The 16,638-nt window shown below is 46.9% G+C and overlaps 4 protein-coding genes across 4 annotated transcripts; 2 read left to right on the top strand and 2 right to left on the bottom strand.

Moving 5' to 3' along the window:
* Positions 1-5,325: 5,325 nt before the first annotated feature.
* On the top strand, positions 5,326-7,560 carry EDB91DRAFT_1041255 (DNA breaking-rejoining enzyme; the record flags this gene model as incomplete). Its single annotated transcript, XM_041312913.1, has 6 exons — positions 5,326-5,562; positions 5,613-5,657; positions 5,713-5,971; positions 6,031-6,191; positions 6,246-6,391; positions 7,410-7,560. 6 exons carry the CDS (start codon positions 5,326-5,328, stop codon positions 7,558-7,560), a joined length of 999 nt encoding a protein of 332 aa, XP_041184713.1.
* Positions 7,561-8,429: 869 nt separating this feature from the next.
* EDB91DRAFT_1041503 (uncharacterized protein) lies at positions 8,430-8,905 on the bottom strand (the record flags this gene model as incomplete). The annotated part of the gene is made up of 2 exons (XM_041312929.1): positions 8,430-8,702; positions 8,756-8,905. 2 exons carry the CDS (start codon positions 8,903-8,905, stop codon positions 8,430-8,432), a joined length of 423 nt encoding a protein of 140 aa, XP_041184712.1.
* A 2,623-nt stretch (positions 8,906-11,528) lies between these two features.
* Positions 11,529-13,514, bottom strand: EDB91DRAFT_1325769 (uncharacterized protein). Its single transcript, XM_041325212.1, has 10 exons — positions 13,230-13,514; positions 13,095-13,178; positions 12,998-13,042; positions 12,888-12,941; positions 12,770-12,832; positions 12,530-12,709; positions 12,301-12,475; positions 12,036-12,251; positions 11,735-11,971; positions 11,529-11,679 (listed from the first exon to the last, which is right to left on the bottom strand). Exons 1-10 carry the CDS (start codon positions 13,233-13,235, stop codon positions 11,666-11,668), a joined length of 1,074 nt encoding a protein of 357 aa, XP_041184711.1. The 5' UTR covers positions 13,236-13,514; the 3' UTR covers positions 11,529-11,665.
* A 1,551-nt stretch (positions 13,515-15,065) lies between these two features.
* On the top strand, positions 15,066-16,596 carry EDB91DRAFT_40823 (uncharacterized protein). The gene is made up of 2 exons (XM_041327156.1): positions 15,066-15,248; positions 15,299-16,596. Exon 2 carries the CDS (start codon positions 15,431-15,433, stop codon positions 16,508-16,510), a length of 1,080 nt encoding a protein of 359 aa, XP_041184710.1. The 5' UTR covers positions 15,066-15,248; positions 15,299-15,430; the 3' UTR covers positions 16,511-16,596.
* The last annotated feature ends 42 nt before the right edge of the window (positions 16,597-16,638 follow it).

Here is a 16,638-nt window from a genome sequence, read left to right as displayed (position 1 = left end):
CGTGCGGAAACAGGACCTAAGTGTCACTGATCCTTATGAACTGGCGGCTCGTAGTAAGATGAGGGCCTGGTTCACTTCTACTAAAGAGATAACATAAAGAGATTGATATAGCAAAACGTGTCGGGGAATGATGATTGAATTTAAATGTAATCCACAAGATAAATCTCAGCAGAATAGCACAGTGAAGTTTATCGAGAATGGTAATGTCCAAGATAAAGTTCAAGTCAGAGTGGTAAGAAGACTTAACCTAATGTTATGACCTGAGTTCACCGAATGGTAAAGTCAGACAACAACCACTAGGACTCGGTCACAGATGATGATGGAACAAGATAGATTTGAGTGTGAACGTCTAGGTCTACTACAACTGTAGAGAACGAAGAGGTTAAGTCTAAGGAGTACTTATGCTAACTAACCTACTTTTATACATAACATTGAATAGGAGATATCTGAGTCTGAAAGAAATCAGCCAATGAGAAAAGAGTTGTACGATACTGTGGATGACTGAGCATGACATCATGATATATAAGCAGATGAGTAAGACGGCAACTAAACAGAAACCCAAGATCCGACTGGTTCTTCTTTGGGAAGCAAGATTGTTCTAGCTCATGGAGTAGGGGAGCCAATCGGAGATGCGATAGGTGAAGGTGTCACGTGACCGGTTCAGGTACTGGAAGTAGCCGAAGGAAAACTGAGAAATGAAAAATGATTTGTATTAGGAATTCGTGACACACAGTTGATGATAATGAGCAAAGATAGGATTGAGCGTGAACATCCAAGCCTACTACAAGTGTAGAGAATGAAGAGGTTAAGTCTAAGGAGTATTTATGCTAACTAACCTACTTATATACATAACATTGAATCAGAGATATCTGAGTATAAAACAAATCAGCCAATGAGAAAAGAGTTGTATGATAACTGCAGATGATGTAGTATGACATTGTGATATATAAGCAGAGAGATCATTCTAGCCCGTGGAGTAGGGGAACCAATTGGAGATACAATGGGTGATATGTGAAGAGGTGAAAATGTGACAGGAAGTGAAATCACGTGACTGGCTTGGGAATGAGAAGTAACCAGAGGAAAGCCAAGAAATGAAAAATGGTTCATATTGGGAATTTGTGACATTACTCCCTTTTTAGGATGAGCATCCTCATGAATACATGTATAAGATGGTCGGATATTTTTTTGTTGCCATTCAAGGAAACCAGGTGTTTGAAGAATTGGAATAATAGAACTGGCAATTTGGTGCAATTTTGGAGTGTCAGGATGTGTGGCATAAAATTTGCTAACTAATCTGGGGAAGTTCTTCAGATTTTCTTCTTTTTCCCATGTCACTTCTTCCAATGGATATCCTTTCCATTTTGTCAAGTATTGCAGTTTCCATTGCCATATTCGGCTGGATATTACTGCTTCTACTTCATATTCTTCTCCAGTATGAACAATTTCAGGAGGTGGACATAGCAGGGCAACTCAAGGTGTTAGTGTGGAAGTTTTGTGTAGAGTGAGTAATCCCACATGAAACACCAGATGGATCTGATATGATTGGGGTAATTTGATCCGGTAGTTTAGCTCACCTATTCGCTCGAGTATTTTGAAGGGGCCAAGGTGGTGATCCGACAACTTCTGACTTTAGCGCCATTGTTTGATATTCTTGGCATCTAACCAGACCTTCTGTTCAACTTCCAAAATGGGTGTGTTTTTACTCCATAATCATAGAAGCATTTCATTTGATCATTTGCTATTTCTAGCATTGCCTTCGCTTCTTTCTGCGCTTCTTTCATCTCAGCTACTCTCTCATTGGCTTGAGGAACTGTATTGGAGGAGTTGGGAGAAATGACGAATTCAGGGTTATAGCCATAGAGAGTTTTGAAGGGAGAATGTCCAGTAGTTGTTATGGAATTGTTATGTGTGAATTCTGCAATGGGAAGCCATAATACCCAGTCATTTTGATGATAAGACGTGAAGAGTCGAAGATATTGTTCTACTTCTTGATTGACTTGTTCAGTTTTTCCGTCAGTCTGAGGATGATACACTGTTGACATGGACCACTTGGTTCCTAGTCTCTTTGAAACTTCCTGCATAAACTTTGACACAAATTGTGTTCCCCTATTGGAAATCACCTTCTTTGGTGTTCCATGTAATTTCCACACGTGTTTGAGAAATAAGTCCGTAATTCCGTTAGAAGTAATGTCCTTGTTGGTAGGAGCAAGGTGTGCTTGCTTCATGAAATGATCAACAACTACTAGGATACTGTACTTGCCCTGGGAGATGGGTAGATCAATGATAAGGTCACAACTAATGGTTTGCCAGGGACCTTCTGGGATTTTGTTTGGCTTCAAGGGTCTGTGGGGTTTAGATAGTAACACCTTTGTCTGCTTGCATTGATCACATCCATCTACGTAGTCATTGACCCACTTCTGCATTTGGGGCCACCAATAATTATGGGAAACCAATTTGAGGGTTTTGGCATGTCCCCTATGTCCTGCTGCAGGCGAGTTGTGGAAGATCTCTAACACTGAGCAATGTATTTCCTTATTATTGGGAACATAAACCAGTCCTCTGAATAGGATAAGTCCATCCTCTGTATTCCACTCCTCTAGTCCTTTCCTCAACTGTACAGGAGCTTTCTTAAGGGTTTTGATAGCATTTCGGACTTCCAGATCTAAGTCAGTGCAGTTTCTGATACACTTCAATAGTGATTTTTCTCCTTCTATCAGAATCTGACCTCTTTTTGCAGCTTTGATGTGGAAAAACTCGGGTTTCAAAAGCACGTGATTGGAATTGTCATTTTCTACCCCCCCCCCCCCCCCTGTGGTCTGGCCTCCTGGACAGAGCATCAGCAGTGTTGTTAACCTTCCCCAGTTTGTGTTGCAGTGTAAAGTTGTATTTTGCACTGGATTGAACTGGACCATGGCAGCACTAGGTGTCAGTGTCAAAAATAGGCAACTATCACATGTCACATTGGGCTCTGTCAATACAATATAGGTTGCCAACAGTCAAAGGTTTTGCTCTGTAGGTTCTGCCACAATATATTTAATGACTGGATGGCTATTCAATACATTGATAGTATATAATGTACACTTGATGGCATACACAATAGTGACAATACTAGTAGTAGAAGTATACTTTCAACCCCAAAAAACGATGGTCGGGTCATGAACAGTCATGAAGTGACTGTTTGTGACATGCCCTTCATAACCCTGATCCACATACAAGCGATCAGCTCGACGAGAGGACATCAGACACCCTCTGATGATCCAATCCCCCTTGAGCAGGCATTGACCCTTGGCAAAGTTGTCAATTGCGGCTGGCCTCAAATGAGAGCAGTTGAGTGTGCTTAAATAAGCCCAAGGCTCACATTGGACAAGTGGAAAGTGACACGCTGCACAGCACGGAAACAAAATGCGGGAAAGGGCGAGAAAATTGAGGAGGTACATTGGTTGTCACTCACCGAGGGCATCACAATTTACCTAACCAAGTTTTAAAGGAGTGCGCAGTCTTGTTGCGGAAATGGTAAGCTCTTTGGAAAGGACTGTGGTAGATTTCTGATGGGAGGAAAGAGAGCAGCGTTTGCAGCATGGGTCCTGCATGATATACCCGCAAGCTTGTGTGTGCCATCAACTGCCTTCCCTCCTTCTGCAGATCCCCAACCCGTGAAGTTTCATCCTTCCCAGGCCCGTCTCGAGGCAACACCTCTGATTGGATCCACTGGGAGGCCTCCACTGGGATTGGGCAATCTGGCAAACTGCTGGATTGAAAAGGTACATTGGCTTCAATCTTAACCTCACCATGCACTAATATATTGTCAATGGCTAAGACTTAGTACACGATCACTCAATGATCGCTTGCTATTGCAGCTGCTCTGGTGAGTGTGATGACTCTCGACAATTTATAGTCTCAAGCAATCAGACCAGGACTCAAACAACAAACAAGAGGAAAGAGAGAGAGAGTCACGACGATGGCCACTAAGGACAAGTGTCCGAAGAGGTTAAGTCTAGAGCTCACACGGAGGGGAAGGAGCGATAGACGTCAAGTAGATTCTCTACGGAAAGTACAAGAGGTTTACACTAAAGAACTACTGACTACCGACTAGGGTTTATATACTATGAGAACTATGCACGGACCAAGACAGAATAGGCAATCACTAAACAGGAAGGCGAGAATAGAAGCTTCAGGCATAAGGGTTTGGATCATAGGTTCTGATAAGAGATCGCATCTGAATAGAAGAGAAGAGATGGAGATTAAATAGAAGATCTATCTCAGATAGAGATCCAAGATCCAATAGGTGCAGCGATAGGAAGTGCTATGGTTCTAGCTCGTGGAGTGGGAGAGCCCTCAGATGGAAGATCGATCGTTATGTTGATCGGAGATGCTATCGGCGATGTGAAGGGTGCAATATGGGCGTAGGGTACTGGAGCTTCTGTGACTGGTGATCGGAATGCAGGGTGATATGTGATGGGTGTGAAGAGGTGAAGTAGTCATGTGGCTCGGGCGCTTAGACTTAGATGCGACGTTAAGGTAAGAAAAATGATTTGTACATGGAACTCGTGACAGTGAGTCATGATTCTCGTAGGGCTGCAATTCACAATGTCACACAGGTTAGATCGTCTTTTTTCACCAAAGAAACACCTAGTGAATGGGTGCACCTCCCTGCAAAACGTAGGGAGGTTTGGTGCAGCAGAGGCTGCCCCCCACCGGAAAATGACTGTCCTGATGGGCACTAACACGGTCCTGCATTTGTCAACAGATGATCCAGCTGCTGGCTTGGCTTCTCAGCTATCATGCCTTCATCCCCCTTCAGGCCTTCATCCCTCAAGTTCTTGAACTCACCATCGTGTTTCAAGCTCACAGCCCAATTTCAAATTTCAGCCTCAAGGGGGGCCCCATAGTCCGTTCTCCCTCTTACACCACCTACCATGATGTCTGCTGTCACCAAGTCCATAGAGCATTTTCCAGGCCTTAGCAGTGTCTGTCCTTCCATCTGCTTCAACCAGCAGCCTTGAAATGGACGACATCGCCGAAGATGTCGTGGCTGAGCAGAAAACCCTGGTTGAGATGAGTGAAAATGCACTGGACTTCACCAAGCTGCAGTCCACCCTCATGGATGCATCCAAGGGTGTCACCAAAGGCACCGATGCGGAATACAAGAGGTTTGTGTGTCCGTTTGCATTGTCCCTCATGATTCTGACAGTGTCGCTGTTGGTACTTAGGTTAATGAATGCCTTGCTTGCTTTCCTTGCCAGCATGCACCTGCTGTGCAAAGATGAATTTTTTTTTTGCAAACAACCACGTGCTGATGTGCCATGGCTCATCATGGCCTGGATCATGAACTCGTGCAACTTGACCAACATTGATGGCTCACCAAAACCATCAAGCGAGGAGCATGGGACGTACAGCCATGCTCAGAAGATGCGTGCGGCAATGACGTACATGTTTGGTAGGCTCCAGGGCCTCAGCAACATGCCATGGCATGAATCTGATGCTGGAGGTGGTATCATGGTAGGCAATCCCTCGATTTCTGTCGAGGTGTCCTCCTTCATGTGCTCCCTATGTCGTCGCAAGGTCAGCTTCGGTGTCCCTCTTCCTGATGAGTTTGCTCAACCCACGGACAGGTCAAGGCTGGCAAAGTGGCAAACAGTGCACGTGCCACAACAACAGTGAGTAGTTCATGCTTTGTTCAATCAAACATTCATAATACTAAATGCCTCGCAGGATGGTCTACTCAAGCTCTACCATCACAACCACCTCCCTCAAAACTGGACCATCCGTGCATACCAGCCTGGTGAGCACGGGTCATTGGACTGCTGGGGTGGTGGCTGTGCTCGGAGGCTTCTGCAGGCTGCATACACCCTAGCATTCATATGTATGCTGCACTTCGATGAGGTCCTCAAGATTCAGGCTCATGACCTTCAAGTGATGGGGGACCAGGTGATCCTCCACCTTCCTTTCCGCAAGACTCATCAGAGTGGAGGTTCGTGGCAGCCTGAGATTGATTTTTTCTTTCTATATACATGTCTAACTACCACCCAGAAATCAAACCATTCCACTTGTGGGTCCTTCCGCCACACGAGGCCCACATCTGCCCTGTCAGGGCACTCTCAGCCTGGTTGCGTGAGTCCGACATCAAGTCTGGCTATATTTTTCGCAAAATATCCTCCGGTGACCGGATAGCAGAGGCTGATGCCCCAATGGTGAGTCCTGGCTGTGTACCATCTGGCTGGAAAGGTGTTGATGAACACTTACAGTCATCAGAACAATTCTTGGAACTCTTTCACAACAATCTGCTGGACATCGGCATTGGTCCAGTGCCTTATGGCACCCACTCATTCCAACGAGGAGGCTGCCAATACCTCCACATCAAGAGGTGCTGGCCACTTAGGAAGATTTGCGAGTGGGGGGGCTAATGTTATGACCAGCGTCCCTTAACCTAACTAGTAGGTGTCTGGAGTCTAGATCACACCACAGGACTCAGTCTGTAGAGAGTAAAGCGAGGATGGTATTGAGAGGAACGTCTAGGCCCTACGATGACGTAGAAACGAGGAGGTTAAGTCTAAGGAGTACTACTGACTACTACCTAGACTATATACTACTATTGGGGCGGAGTTATCTGAGTATGAAAGGTATGTGATATAACTATATACGGTCATAACATTGCACCTAGGGTATAGGGCGTCTTATCAACCAATCAACTACAAGAAGAGAAGGGTAAAGGGTTCATAGGGCCAAGGGTATCGGTGATTAAGCAGGGTTCTCAGGGACTGCTTCTATTCAGGGTGGACGGAGATTAAGAAGGGTGTGAGAGAGTTCTGTGACAAGAAGTCTCGAGCGGTAATTAAGGATCTCGATAAGAGATAGGATCTGGAATCTAGATCTAGGATCTAGATGGAACCTGGATCTGGAGATGTATCGGGTACGATCGGATCTAAGGGTTTCTCCAGGGTCTTCGGTAATGAGTATGCTTCTCTATGAGCAGTACTTCTGTGATAGGGGTTCAGGGTTCTGCTGTGACTGTGCAACAGGTTCTTATGTAAGGGGTTCGGTGAATGACAGAGGTAACTCTTAACATGTCATGAGAAGTGAAGGTGTGCGATGATGAGGGATGATGACTCTTTGAGAGATAGCTCGTAAGGTACTCTCGGTTATGGTTCGATCATAGAGGCATGTAGATGCTTATGATGTAACCCGTTGCCTAATCGTAGGACTTCTAAGGATATGATGAGTTCGGTTATCTAGGGTTACAGATATAGATGGATGACATCGATATAGAGTAGATGTGAATTCAAGATAGTGATCGTTAATCGGTTATCCATCTTATCTTATCAGGGATCTATCTAATCTAATCTTATCGGATAAGGTGACTTAGGGTTTGATAATCGAAATTTAGGTGCAGTTGGTAACATTCATGACAGCTGGAGTGCTGAATTTTTCAACTTGACCATAGTTAAGTACCTTATCTCATCAAATGATGACCCAGTTGAACCATGCCAGCATTTTTTCAACCCTGATAGGCCTCCTGCTGTCAAGTGTCCGCACTGTGGGAGGTGCTGTCCATGTGGCTGAACTTTGTTTTTTTGCACTGTACAGTATTACATCAATAATTGATGTCACTCAAACACATCTGTTTTTCTTGTGCTGTCACGAGGTGTTCAGGAACGGAAACATATTTCTGTCATGCTCTTGGCCTTCCTCTCATTGAGATGGGTGATCATTGATGCATTCAAGGGTGATCACCCTTGAACACGGGTACATCTGTGCCTCCTCCGAATCCTGTAGTACACTGATGAGAAGGTGAAGGTAGCTAAGCTCGAGAACACTGCAGGAAGGGCATCATAGGGAGTATATCCAAGTTGCGTGATTTGTATAGTAACATAAGTAGTGCAGTAATGACCATCATGGACTGTTTACTCCTCTTCTTCCTTGATGTCCTCCTTCCTCTTCAATATCACAGCCACTGCTCGCTCCTCTGCGGCATCCTGCATCTCCTCAATGACTTCCATTGCCTTGGCATAGTTGTTCAGCTGTGCATAAACACTCTGGATGGTGTCCTCATGAAATCTGTGTCGCTTTGCAAGCTCTTTGACAGACAGTGCAAAGCCGAGCTGTGCAAAATGTCTGATATCACTGTCATGTATCTCAAAGTCCATTTCAGGCTCTGGGCTTGGGTCAGGACCGCTCCCCATCACTGTGGTGTGGTTTTTGACTGGCGTTGACATAGTGTGCGTGGATTCTATACTGACGACAATAAGTATGATGTGGCACTCATGGAACAAGATCTGAGTACTTTTACCTGTGTTTGAATTGAAGTGGGGGAGGTGGAAGAGATGAAGCAAGAGCCCCTTATTTACAGTGTTGGCCCCTCTTATTTGAATTCTGACCGACTGCAGAAGACACAGTGGCTGTATTTTTCACAGACAGGTGCACTAGACTATCTACCTACTAGCAGCAAGTGCCCTGTACCTTTTCACAATTGCTGAAGGTTTGCTCGTGACATGCTGCTCTCCTCCACGATGGTAAGTCAACAAATCACTGAACTCAGCATGGAATTCCTCATGTGCACGCTGTGTGAGAGCAGCGTCAGCTGCCATGCACTCGCCGCGAAGTTTGTCTACAATGGCCGTGAACTTCAATTGCTCACCCTTCATGCTACTGAACTCTGTCCAAAACTCCTGCGGACTGCCTTGCCGATAGCGCATGACAACAGCCTAGTAAGGGAGTATGGATCAGACCAGCAGGATTTATCATCAAACATACATACCTGCCATTTGGACCATTTGTTCTTTGTGCCCTTCCACTGGCTGTTGTGGCAATATTGATAGAGCAAGGGCCAGTGCTTGATGGCAATTGGGTGCCCTTGAATCGTGATGATGGACCTGTCCTTCCAATGGTCTGTGTGGTCGTCCCACATGGCATTAAGCCTCTCAATGTCATTCATGAAGCTGATGGCAGGGGGGTCCAGAATTCCATGTTCTCCGACATGCAGCTCAGTGCCATCTCCAAGCACAAGGATGCATGCCTTGCCATCATTGGACTCTGCTGCAGGCACTGCTGGCATGCAGCCAGTTGCGGAGGGCGACTCAGAGCTGGCAGCATTGCACTGAAAAATCAAATAATAGAATAATTAGCAGCCCACAGCCAACAGGAGGAACATAGCATACCATCTCAAGTTCCGCATCGGCAGCAGGTCCAGCAGGCAGTCCACTAGTTCTTGACTGATTCAGATGACCTTGAACTATGCCGAGCAGCCTTGTGCTGAAATTGTGGATGATGGCATCTGCCAAGAGTGCATCAGGGACACCAGCAGCACTGGCAGGAGTGTGGTCACCAGCTGGAGGGGTGAGGTTGGTCGTCAGCAGGACCATGCCGTCAGTTAGCTGGTATGGGTACTGATCGTCGATGGCAATGGCCTGCAAGGCAGTGGCATCAGGTTCAGTCCCACCTTTCCTGGCAGATCGAAAAGGAGAGACTTACCCATGGGATCAGTGCATCCCTTTCAGCTGCAGTCTGTGTGTCTTTCGAACAGCTGACAATGACAGGCATGCTGTCCAAAGAAGTCATCAAGCCGAGCAACTGAGTGCATCGCTGCATGGACTGCTTCAGGTGGGTTGCCCTCGGTTTGCCTGTAGAGCGGCCAGCTCACAGGCCTTTGTGGGCCTTGCAAGCACCTGGACGGAGCCTTGATTATATGGTTGAGCTTCTGAGAGCATCAAAAGTGGAACATTTTCCACTCACCTGTCCCACACATTGTGGTCAGCACTGAATGACTCCAGTCACTCGCAGAGGACTGCCTTCATTCCAGTGGAGCTGAGGCCTAGCTGGTTGCATTTTTGCTTGAGTGTCTTCATGGTCATACCATAGCTGTGTGCCCAGATGGGAGGATCAGCGCCCAAAGCAAGGAGAAAACAAAGGGGAAGATGGCTCACACTGAAATGTGCTCGATCTCAGGCTCTCCATCTGCTCGAAAGTGAAGAGGGAAGGGCAGGGACCCATCAGTCCTGGGCGAGTCCTGGATGCTGCTGACACACTCAGCAGATTGTAGTGGTGGCCCAGCATCGGAACTCTAAAACGAGTTGCGGTCGGAGGTGGTGGAGCCTGCTGTGGCAGCAGTGGTGGTAATGCAAGTGTCGAGAGTGGGAGGGAGGGAGGTCATTTTGAACCTGGACCTGCTGCTGCCACGACGGATGGGAATAAAGCAGGGGCACCAGCCGAAAAACAAATTGATGGGGATCTTCGGCCTCCACCAATGGTAGGTGACCAGGAGGCTGATGGAAATGAATGTGAAGGCCAGGAGGAGGGCACCGCCCATGCTCAGGTGTCCTTGCAAGTCGGGGTCGGCAGAGGGGCTGGTGGCGCCCGAGTTCGACTCAAACAACTCATTCAAGTCGAATGGTGCAATCTCGCTGTGGAGAGCGAGGGGGATCAATATCTGATAGTGAGAGCTCGGTCAGCACTTGTGTTCACAGCGAAAAATGTATGGCAGAATGCAATCAGCTGTGGATCGAGGAGAACGTCCGAATAAGCAGTTCCAGGGGTCTGCGCCTCACCGAGATCGAAGGCAAGAAGACGTCCCGACACTCATGTCATCGACCGAAATGGAGAAACCCGAGACGTCACAGCCAACAGGACCACCTTGTTTTCAAGAGAAGTGAAGTGTGTCTTTTGTAGAGATGGACCCCTGACACCCTAGCTGATACTGGGATAACCCTTAAAATTGCTGCTTGGGATAGCCTACTTGGGTCATGGGACAGACTGAATACATTGGCCCAGTTGGCCCAGGTGCCCTAGGGAAAGTATTGGGATGGCCTGGGTTGCAACCTATATTGCATGGGAATACCATCTAAAATCATACCCCTTAGGTGGGTTTTGTGGTGATCACAGGCGAGCGGGAACAGAGTAAGAGCTGATAGAGAATGTATTATCTCAGTATCTGTTAGAAACTCGTAGCACAGCTATAGTACCTGATAGAGAATGTATTCTACGTCTCGTTAGCACTTTGTATAATAAGGGAAAATATAATGGCTTACATCTCAGTATCTGTTAGAAACTGAGATCCCTGAATGCCAGACTCGTAGCTTTATACGTAGTTAGTATGGATATGCTAAATAATGGATGTCATAGAAATATCATAGAAATAAGTAGTCCAATAATGACGAGCCTCAGCCAACGTCATTGCGTCGCCTCGTCGTTCAGCTGGGTTGCGCTCGTTATGTCTCACTCTGACATCGCTAACTTCCTCTTCGGTTCGTCTTCCGTCCCTCCCGACTCGTCAGAGCTCAACAGGTTTCTAAGCCAGAATATAGGTACCTAAGAGGTACCTTGAGAGGGGTGACCGAAGTGTCCTGTCACAGTCAAGGCTGAGCCTGCATGAGAGTCAAATTCTCCTTCACTATGTTGTCCCTTATTTGTACTCATCCAAAAATAGAAGTCGCACTCTCGCGTGAGCAGCGAACTGTCAGATATGCAGGCTGATGGAATTGTTTGAAAGGTTTGCTCTGTTTCTGTCTCAAATCTGCAGTCTCCAGCAAGTGAACTAGACTTCATATGAACGTTTCATCGTATTATTTTCAACTATCGTACATCCTTGTTCGATATTCTTTCCATAGACATACAAATCCATATCTATTTTGTGTACATATTGATGATGATATCAGGCAGACACGTCTGCACTTCAACGCTGACCGTCTACAAAAACATGTCAGAAAAGACCAACGACCGAAAGGTCTAAATAGGTACTCACAAGCCTTGGTCTCGAACTTGCCAACACCAACAATGATGTTTTGAGGCTCCTGGGGCTTGCCAGAAAGGTAGTTCTCGATGATGCTCTTGGTGCCGTTTGCATAACGAGCCTGAGCATCGAGAGTGGTACCAGAATAGTGAGGTACCATGCCGTTACCACCGCCAAGGACGTTCTTAGCCGTGCGCAAGACGTGGTCTTTAGGTGCGGGCTGGACGTCCCAAACATCGCCGGCGTAACCTATCGTCATGTTAACTCGATATACAGATATCACGTAGTGGGGTCACGAACCGTTTCAGGTGACCACTTGCAAGAGCAGCAGCTACAGCGTCCTTGTCACAGATGGCACCACGAGCGGTGTTGACGATCCATGCACCCTTCTTGAAGTGCTTGAGGAGCTCAGCGTTGACAAGACCAATTGTACCCTCGTGCAGGGGGCAGTTTACAGTGACAACGTCGCACTGCGAGACGAACTCCTTGAGGTCCTCGACGCGACGAGCATTGACGGCCTTAGCAGCAGCTGTAATTGCATCAGTCAAGCTGGAGATGACCGAGTATAGAGTACGAACCTTCAGGCAGGGGAGCGTAATCATAGTAGATGAGCTCCTTGCAGTCGAAGGGCATCAAACGCTGGAGGACGCGGTAACCGATACGACCAGCACCAATGGTGCCAATGACCTTGCCCTCGAGATCGAAGGCGTTGCGAGCAATATCAGAGACCATCCAGTCTCCACGCTCGATCATCTAAGGATGGCGAGAAATCAACAGAGGGAAGCGCGCGCCAGCGGATCGTCATACCTCATGTGCTGGAACAAAGTTCCTAACGAGCAAGAGGATAGACATCACAACATGCTCAGCGACGGAGACGACATTGGAGCCTGAAACCTCCAGGACTTGAATGCCACGTTTGACAGCGGCGTTGAGGTCAATGTGGTCAGAGCCAACACCAGCGGTGACACAGAGCTTAAGATTCTTGGCCTGTCAGGAGTATGAACCGTTGAATATCAATGACTCGATCTAGAAATATGATCAACATACCTTCTCGACCAACTCTGCAGTGAGGTACCCGGGGTGGAATGGGGTCGTGATCAAGATCTCAGCCTAAGACAGAAATCAGTATCCGGGTATATATATAGAGATACAGTAGTGGGCATACATCAACGATGTGCTTCTGGAAGTCGCTGTCAGGGCCCTCCTTGGAGTCGGACACCTACACATGTGGATGGATTGAGCAACTGAACAAGCAAGAGGAACATCGACACATACGATGAACTCGTGGCCTTGAGACTCAAGCCACTTGCGAATACCGAGCTGTATAGAAAGTTGAAAGTAAGCAAGTTGTAGATAATCTATCATCCGAGACAATACGAGCCTGGTTCTCCACAGCACCGAGGAGACGGGGCTCGCTCGTAGCAGCATCACCGCCCTTGTAAAGAATAGCGATAATCTAAAGGCACGTCAGATCTTTGAATTCGATGACAGGGGGGTGCATCGTCACCTTCATGACTAGTTTTTGGACTGAAGAAAGTTGTATAGTTGGTTGTGAAAGGATGGATGGAGAATGGGTCTTTTCATTGTCGAAAGTCCAGGATCTTTATACCAGGAGGACGCCTTGGGCGTAAGCAGTCCTACTGCAATCGGGAAACATCATCAGCTGATAATATGTGGGCCTACTGCTCTCTGTGCACATCATGACTTTCCGGTTTTTGCCTCAGGAAAGGGACAGAAGCACATCGCGATGTCGTCGCGTCCAATTGAGTCTCGACAATGACAGATTCTATCCATTTCGGATCACGTGCAACGTACCCGGTCTTATCCATTTATGCAATATGCGGAGCAGTTTTTTTTGTCTCTGGTTGTGATTGGGTTGAAAAAAAGCGAAATGAACGAGCAGATATTTCTTTCCTCGCAGCCACGGGATTATGTAACTTGGTGTTCATATGACGTCGTTTTTGACTTTCTCCGTTAGGTACGTAATTCTATTCTCGTCGACGGTCAGTTCCGGAGGAAGGCGCTCGCAGAGTCGCACCTTGTTATTACTATACACGGACGGGATCGGAAGAAACTATTTCTTGCTCACTCTATATACAGGGAACGTCCAAGTTTACTAACAGGAATATCAGAATGCATTGGTCACTCACGGTAGAAAGGGGGCCCGGGCGAAGAACCGCAGCATCAGAACATCGCTGCTCCACAGTGGCGAAGAGTAAAGTACATGAGGATACGACTTGGACTGAAAGACAAAATCTGATCGCGTGAATGACTGTCGCGTGAATGACTGTAGCGTCATAGGCCAGGTAAAAACCATTTGGGAGACATTAGAGTGTTTTTGCCAAGTATGATACGAAGGCCCTCGGCCAATTAGCTTGCGCGCACATAAGCAAAATTTCCTTTCCTGTCCATTAAAATTCTTAGCAAAAACACTCTTGTTACAGAAGCCTTGGCCGTGTATGAGCAGACTTCATACGTAGGAGAGTTAGGGAGAAACGGACAAAGCCCTTGTGATTAGACGAGTGTAAGTGATAGTGATAATAAAATGGCTACTGGACTAATTTGTGCTGAGGAAAGTCGAACTTCACTGCCCTCCCCCAACCGAATACTGCTCTCCCGCAGACGAATACTGCCCGGCACGTTTCTCAACGTCTATGTTGGGAACAAAGTGAATAGAACATGCGAAAAATGAGGCTAGCACTGAAGGATTACCTTCGACATCAGGGGAGCCCTCGGCAACGAGATATGGGTGCGTAGCCGGTTAGACAGGGTGGGGATACTACTAGTATCCCCAGTGACGACAGGCGCGTCGGGATACGCAAACGGCGTCATGGCAATTGTTATTTGGGGTGTTGAGTGTAAATCGATGCAGGGAGTAGGGCCTTTATATCTCTGGGGAGCTCGATTATCAGACCACTTCACAGACTCACTCGCAAAGACCTTCGTATCATCATCGTATCTTATCTTATCGTGTCGTTTTGTGTGTCGTGTAGTTAGCCAAAGCGTTCTTCCGTTCGCGACCTGCGTTTTCTTTCGATACGCCACGACAAGACAAGGAAGTATGCCGTTCGGCTTAAACAAAGGAGGTCTGTGGCGGGGTTTGTGATGAGAATACCCGGAGGGTATTCTTTCATCATCATTCGCTTAGGCAAAGCATTCTTCCGTTCGCAACCTACCTGTGCAACGCGTCATAACGAGGTGTGGAAGTCCGCCATTAGACTTAGATAGAAGGAAATGTGTGGTAGGGTCATAGTGTGACTTGTGTTCAGCCTCTAGCTCTCGAACTACCACAGTAACCGTGGGAGCATTAAATCGTCTTCAAAGCTTATCCATCGCGCTACATAGGTATAGCAAACGTTAACATGCAGGCAATCGAGATGACGACAGAAAATTCAGAAGCAAATTTCTCCCCGATCTTGGACATAATCGATGCACTGCAAAACATCGTAAGTGCCCAGTTTTATAGGCACTCGTGTCTGCATATAATAATGTTCATTCGCTTCAGCTCGCGTGTTCACAAGTGACCGTATGTCCCTTCTGATATATGTCAGACGTTATTTTATTGATGATGACCAGATTCCAGATCTTGAAACCCCATATTCCAGTTTCCCCAATACCGATCAGTCTACCATTCACCAAGACCACATCAGCGCCATCATCAATGAGCGCCAGAAACAGTTGGATGCAGTTTTGCACGAGATTTCAGGCATGGAAACCGTGGTGGACGGCATATTGAATCTTCATCAGCAACTCGTTGAAAAGAAGGACAGGATCACCCAGTCCATGAACATGCACAAGGGATTTGGATCGGCTCTCTGGCGCTTGCCAACTGAAGTCCTGTCCCAAATTTTTGACCACTGTCTTCCCGAAGACTTCATTTCCTCGTATCCTTCATCAAGCCCAACAGCTCCCATGCTGTTGACAGAAGTATGCCGAGAATGGAGGGAGGTTGCTGTAGGTATACCCGGTTTATGGCGCAGGCTGTATATGCAAGTAAAAGAAAACAGTGACTGGCAGAAGGTAGCTTTCTGCTACGACTCATGGCTCAAGCGATCACGAGGATGTCGGCTCTCGTTACAACTCAACTGCGACGCAGATGACTCGGTCAAGCTACGAAGCCTTGTTCAACCCTACATCAATCAAATCTCTTCTCTCTCTATATTTTTCAGAGATCCGGTCCAACCTGAACTTTTGTTAATCGATCTCCCAGCACTTCAGGAGCTGAAGATATGGGACTTCGAACACAACTTTCCATCAGTTGCACAATGTATCTCGCAAATGCCATCCACTCTGCGCAGTCTCAATGTTCTGGGGTCGTGGTTCAACTTTGAGCACTTATCTTCTTTAAATCCCGTATGGGTCAACCTCACAAATATTGTGATCGCCATATGTCAACCGAATGTATTCCTCCACTTGCTCCAGCTATGTCCCAACCTCTCCTCGTTAACGGTTCGCAGTGGATTTAACCGGACAACAACCTTGGAGCCGTTCACGCACAGCGAAATCCGATCCATACGCTTCAGTTTGCACTCACGGGATGTGCTCCCTTTATCCGACCTGTTCGATGTTCTATCACTCCCCAATTTACGGGTGTTTGAAGCTCGCTCTCGCTCCACATGGCCTCATGAGCAGTTCAAGGCATTCTTGCTACGGTCAAAGTGTCCCCTGGAGAGCCTAATTTTCAGCGGTCGTCCAGCGACGTTGACGGATGAGGAGCGTGCGGGATATATTGTCCTTTTTCCTTCCCTCGAAGTAGTGCGCGATTCCGATAGTAAATCCTTTAGATGAGACGCAGTCTTTATACAGTTCACGGAATGATGATAATAGGCTGGCAGTAGATCGCATTGCATGTAGATACAGCATTACCCAGGGATCCAAGTCGATATCATATGTACTTTACGAGATACTACCATGAC

The sequence above is a fragment of the Suillus paluster genome (genome assembly GCF_016628075.1).
Source record: "Suillus paluster strain FC165 chromosome Unknown EDB91scaffold_1, whole genome shotgun sequence".
Lineage (NCBI taxonomy): Eukaryota > Fungi > Basidiomycota > Agaricomycetes > Boletales > Suillaceae > Suillus > Suillus paluster.
Note: the sequence above shows the minus strand (reverse complement) of the source record. Positions and strands in the feature narration are given on the sequence as shown.

What these genes read in the sequence shown, in the direction of transcription:
- EDB91DRAFT_1325769 (XM_041325212.1), bottom strand. An exon ending in TCCAGAAGCACATCGTTGAT is followed by an intron (nt 12,833 to 12,887) that starts GTATGCCCACTA and finishes TTTCTGTCTTAG; the next exon opens with GCTGAGATCTTGATCACGAC. An exon ending in AGCTGCTGCTCTTGCAAGTG is followed by an intron (nt 11,972 to 12,035) that starts GTCACCTGAAAC and finishes ACATGACGATAG; the next exon opens with GTTACGCCGGCGATGTTTGG.
- EDB91DRAFT_40823 (XM_041327156.1), top strand. Translation starts at nt 15,431, where the DNA reads ATGGAAACCGTGGTGGACGGCATATTGAATCTTCATCAGCAACTCGTT.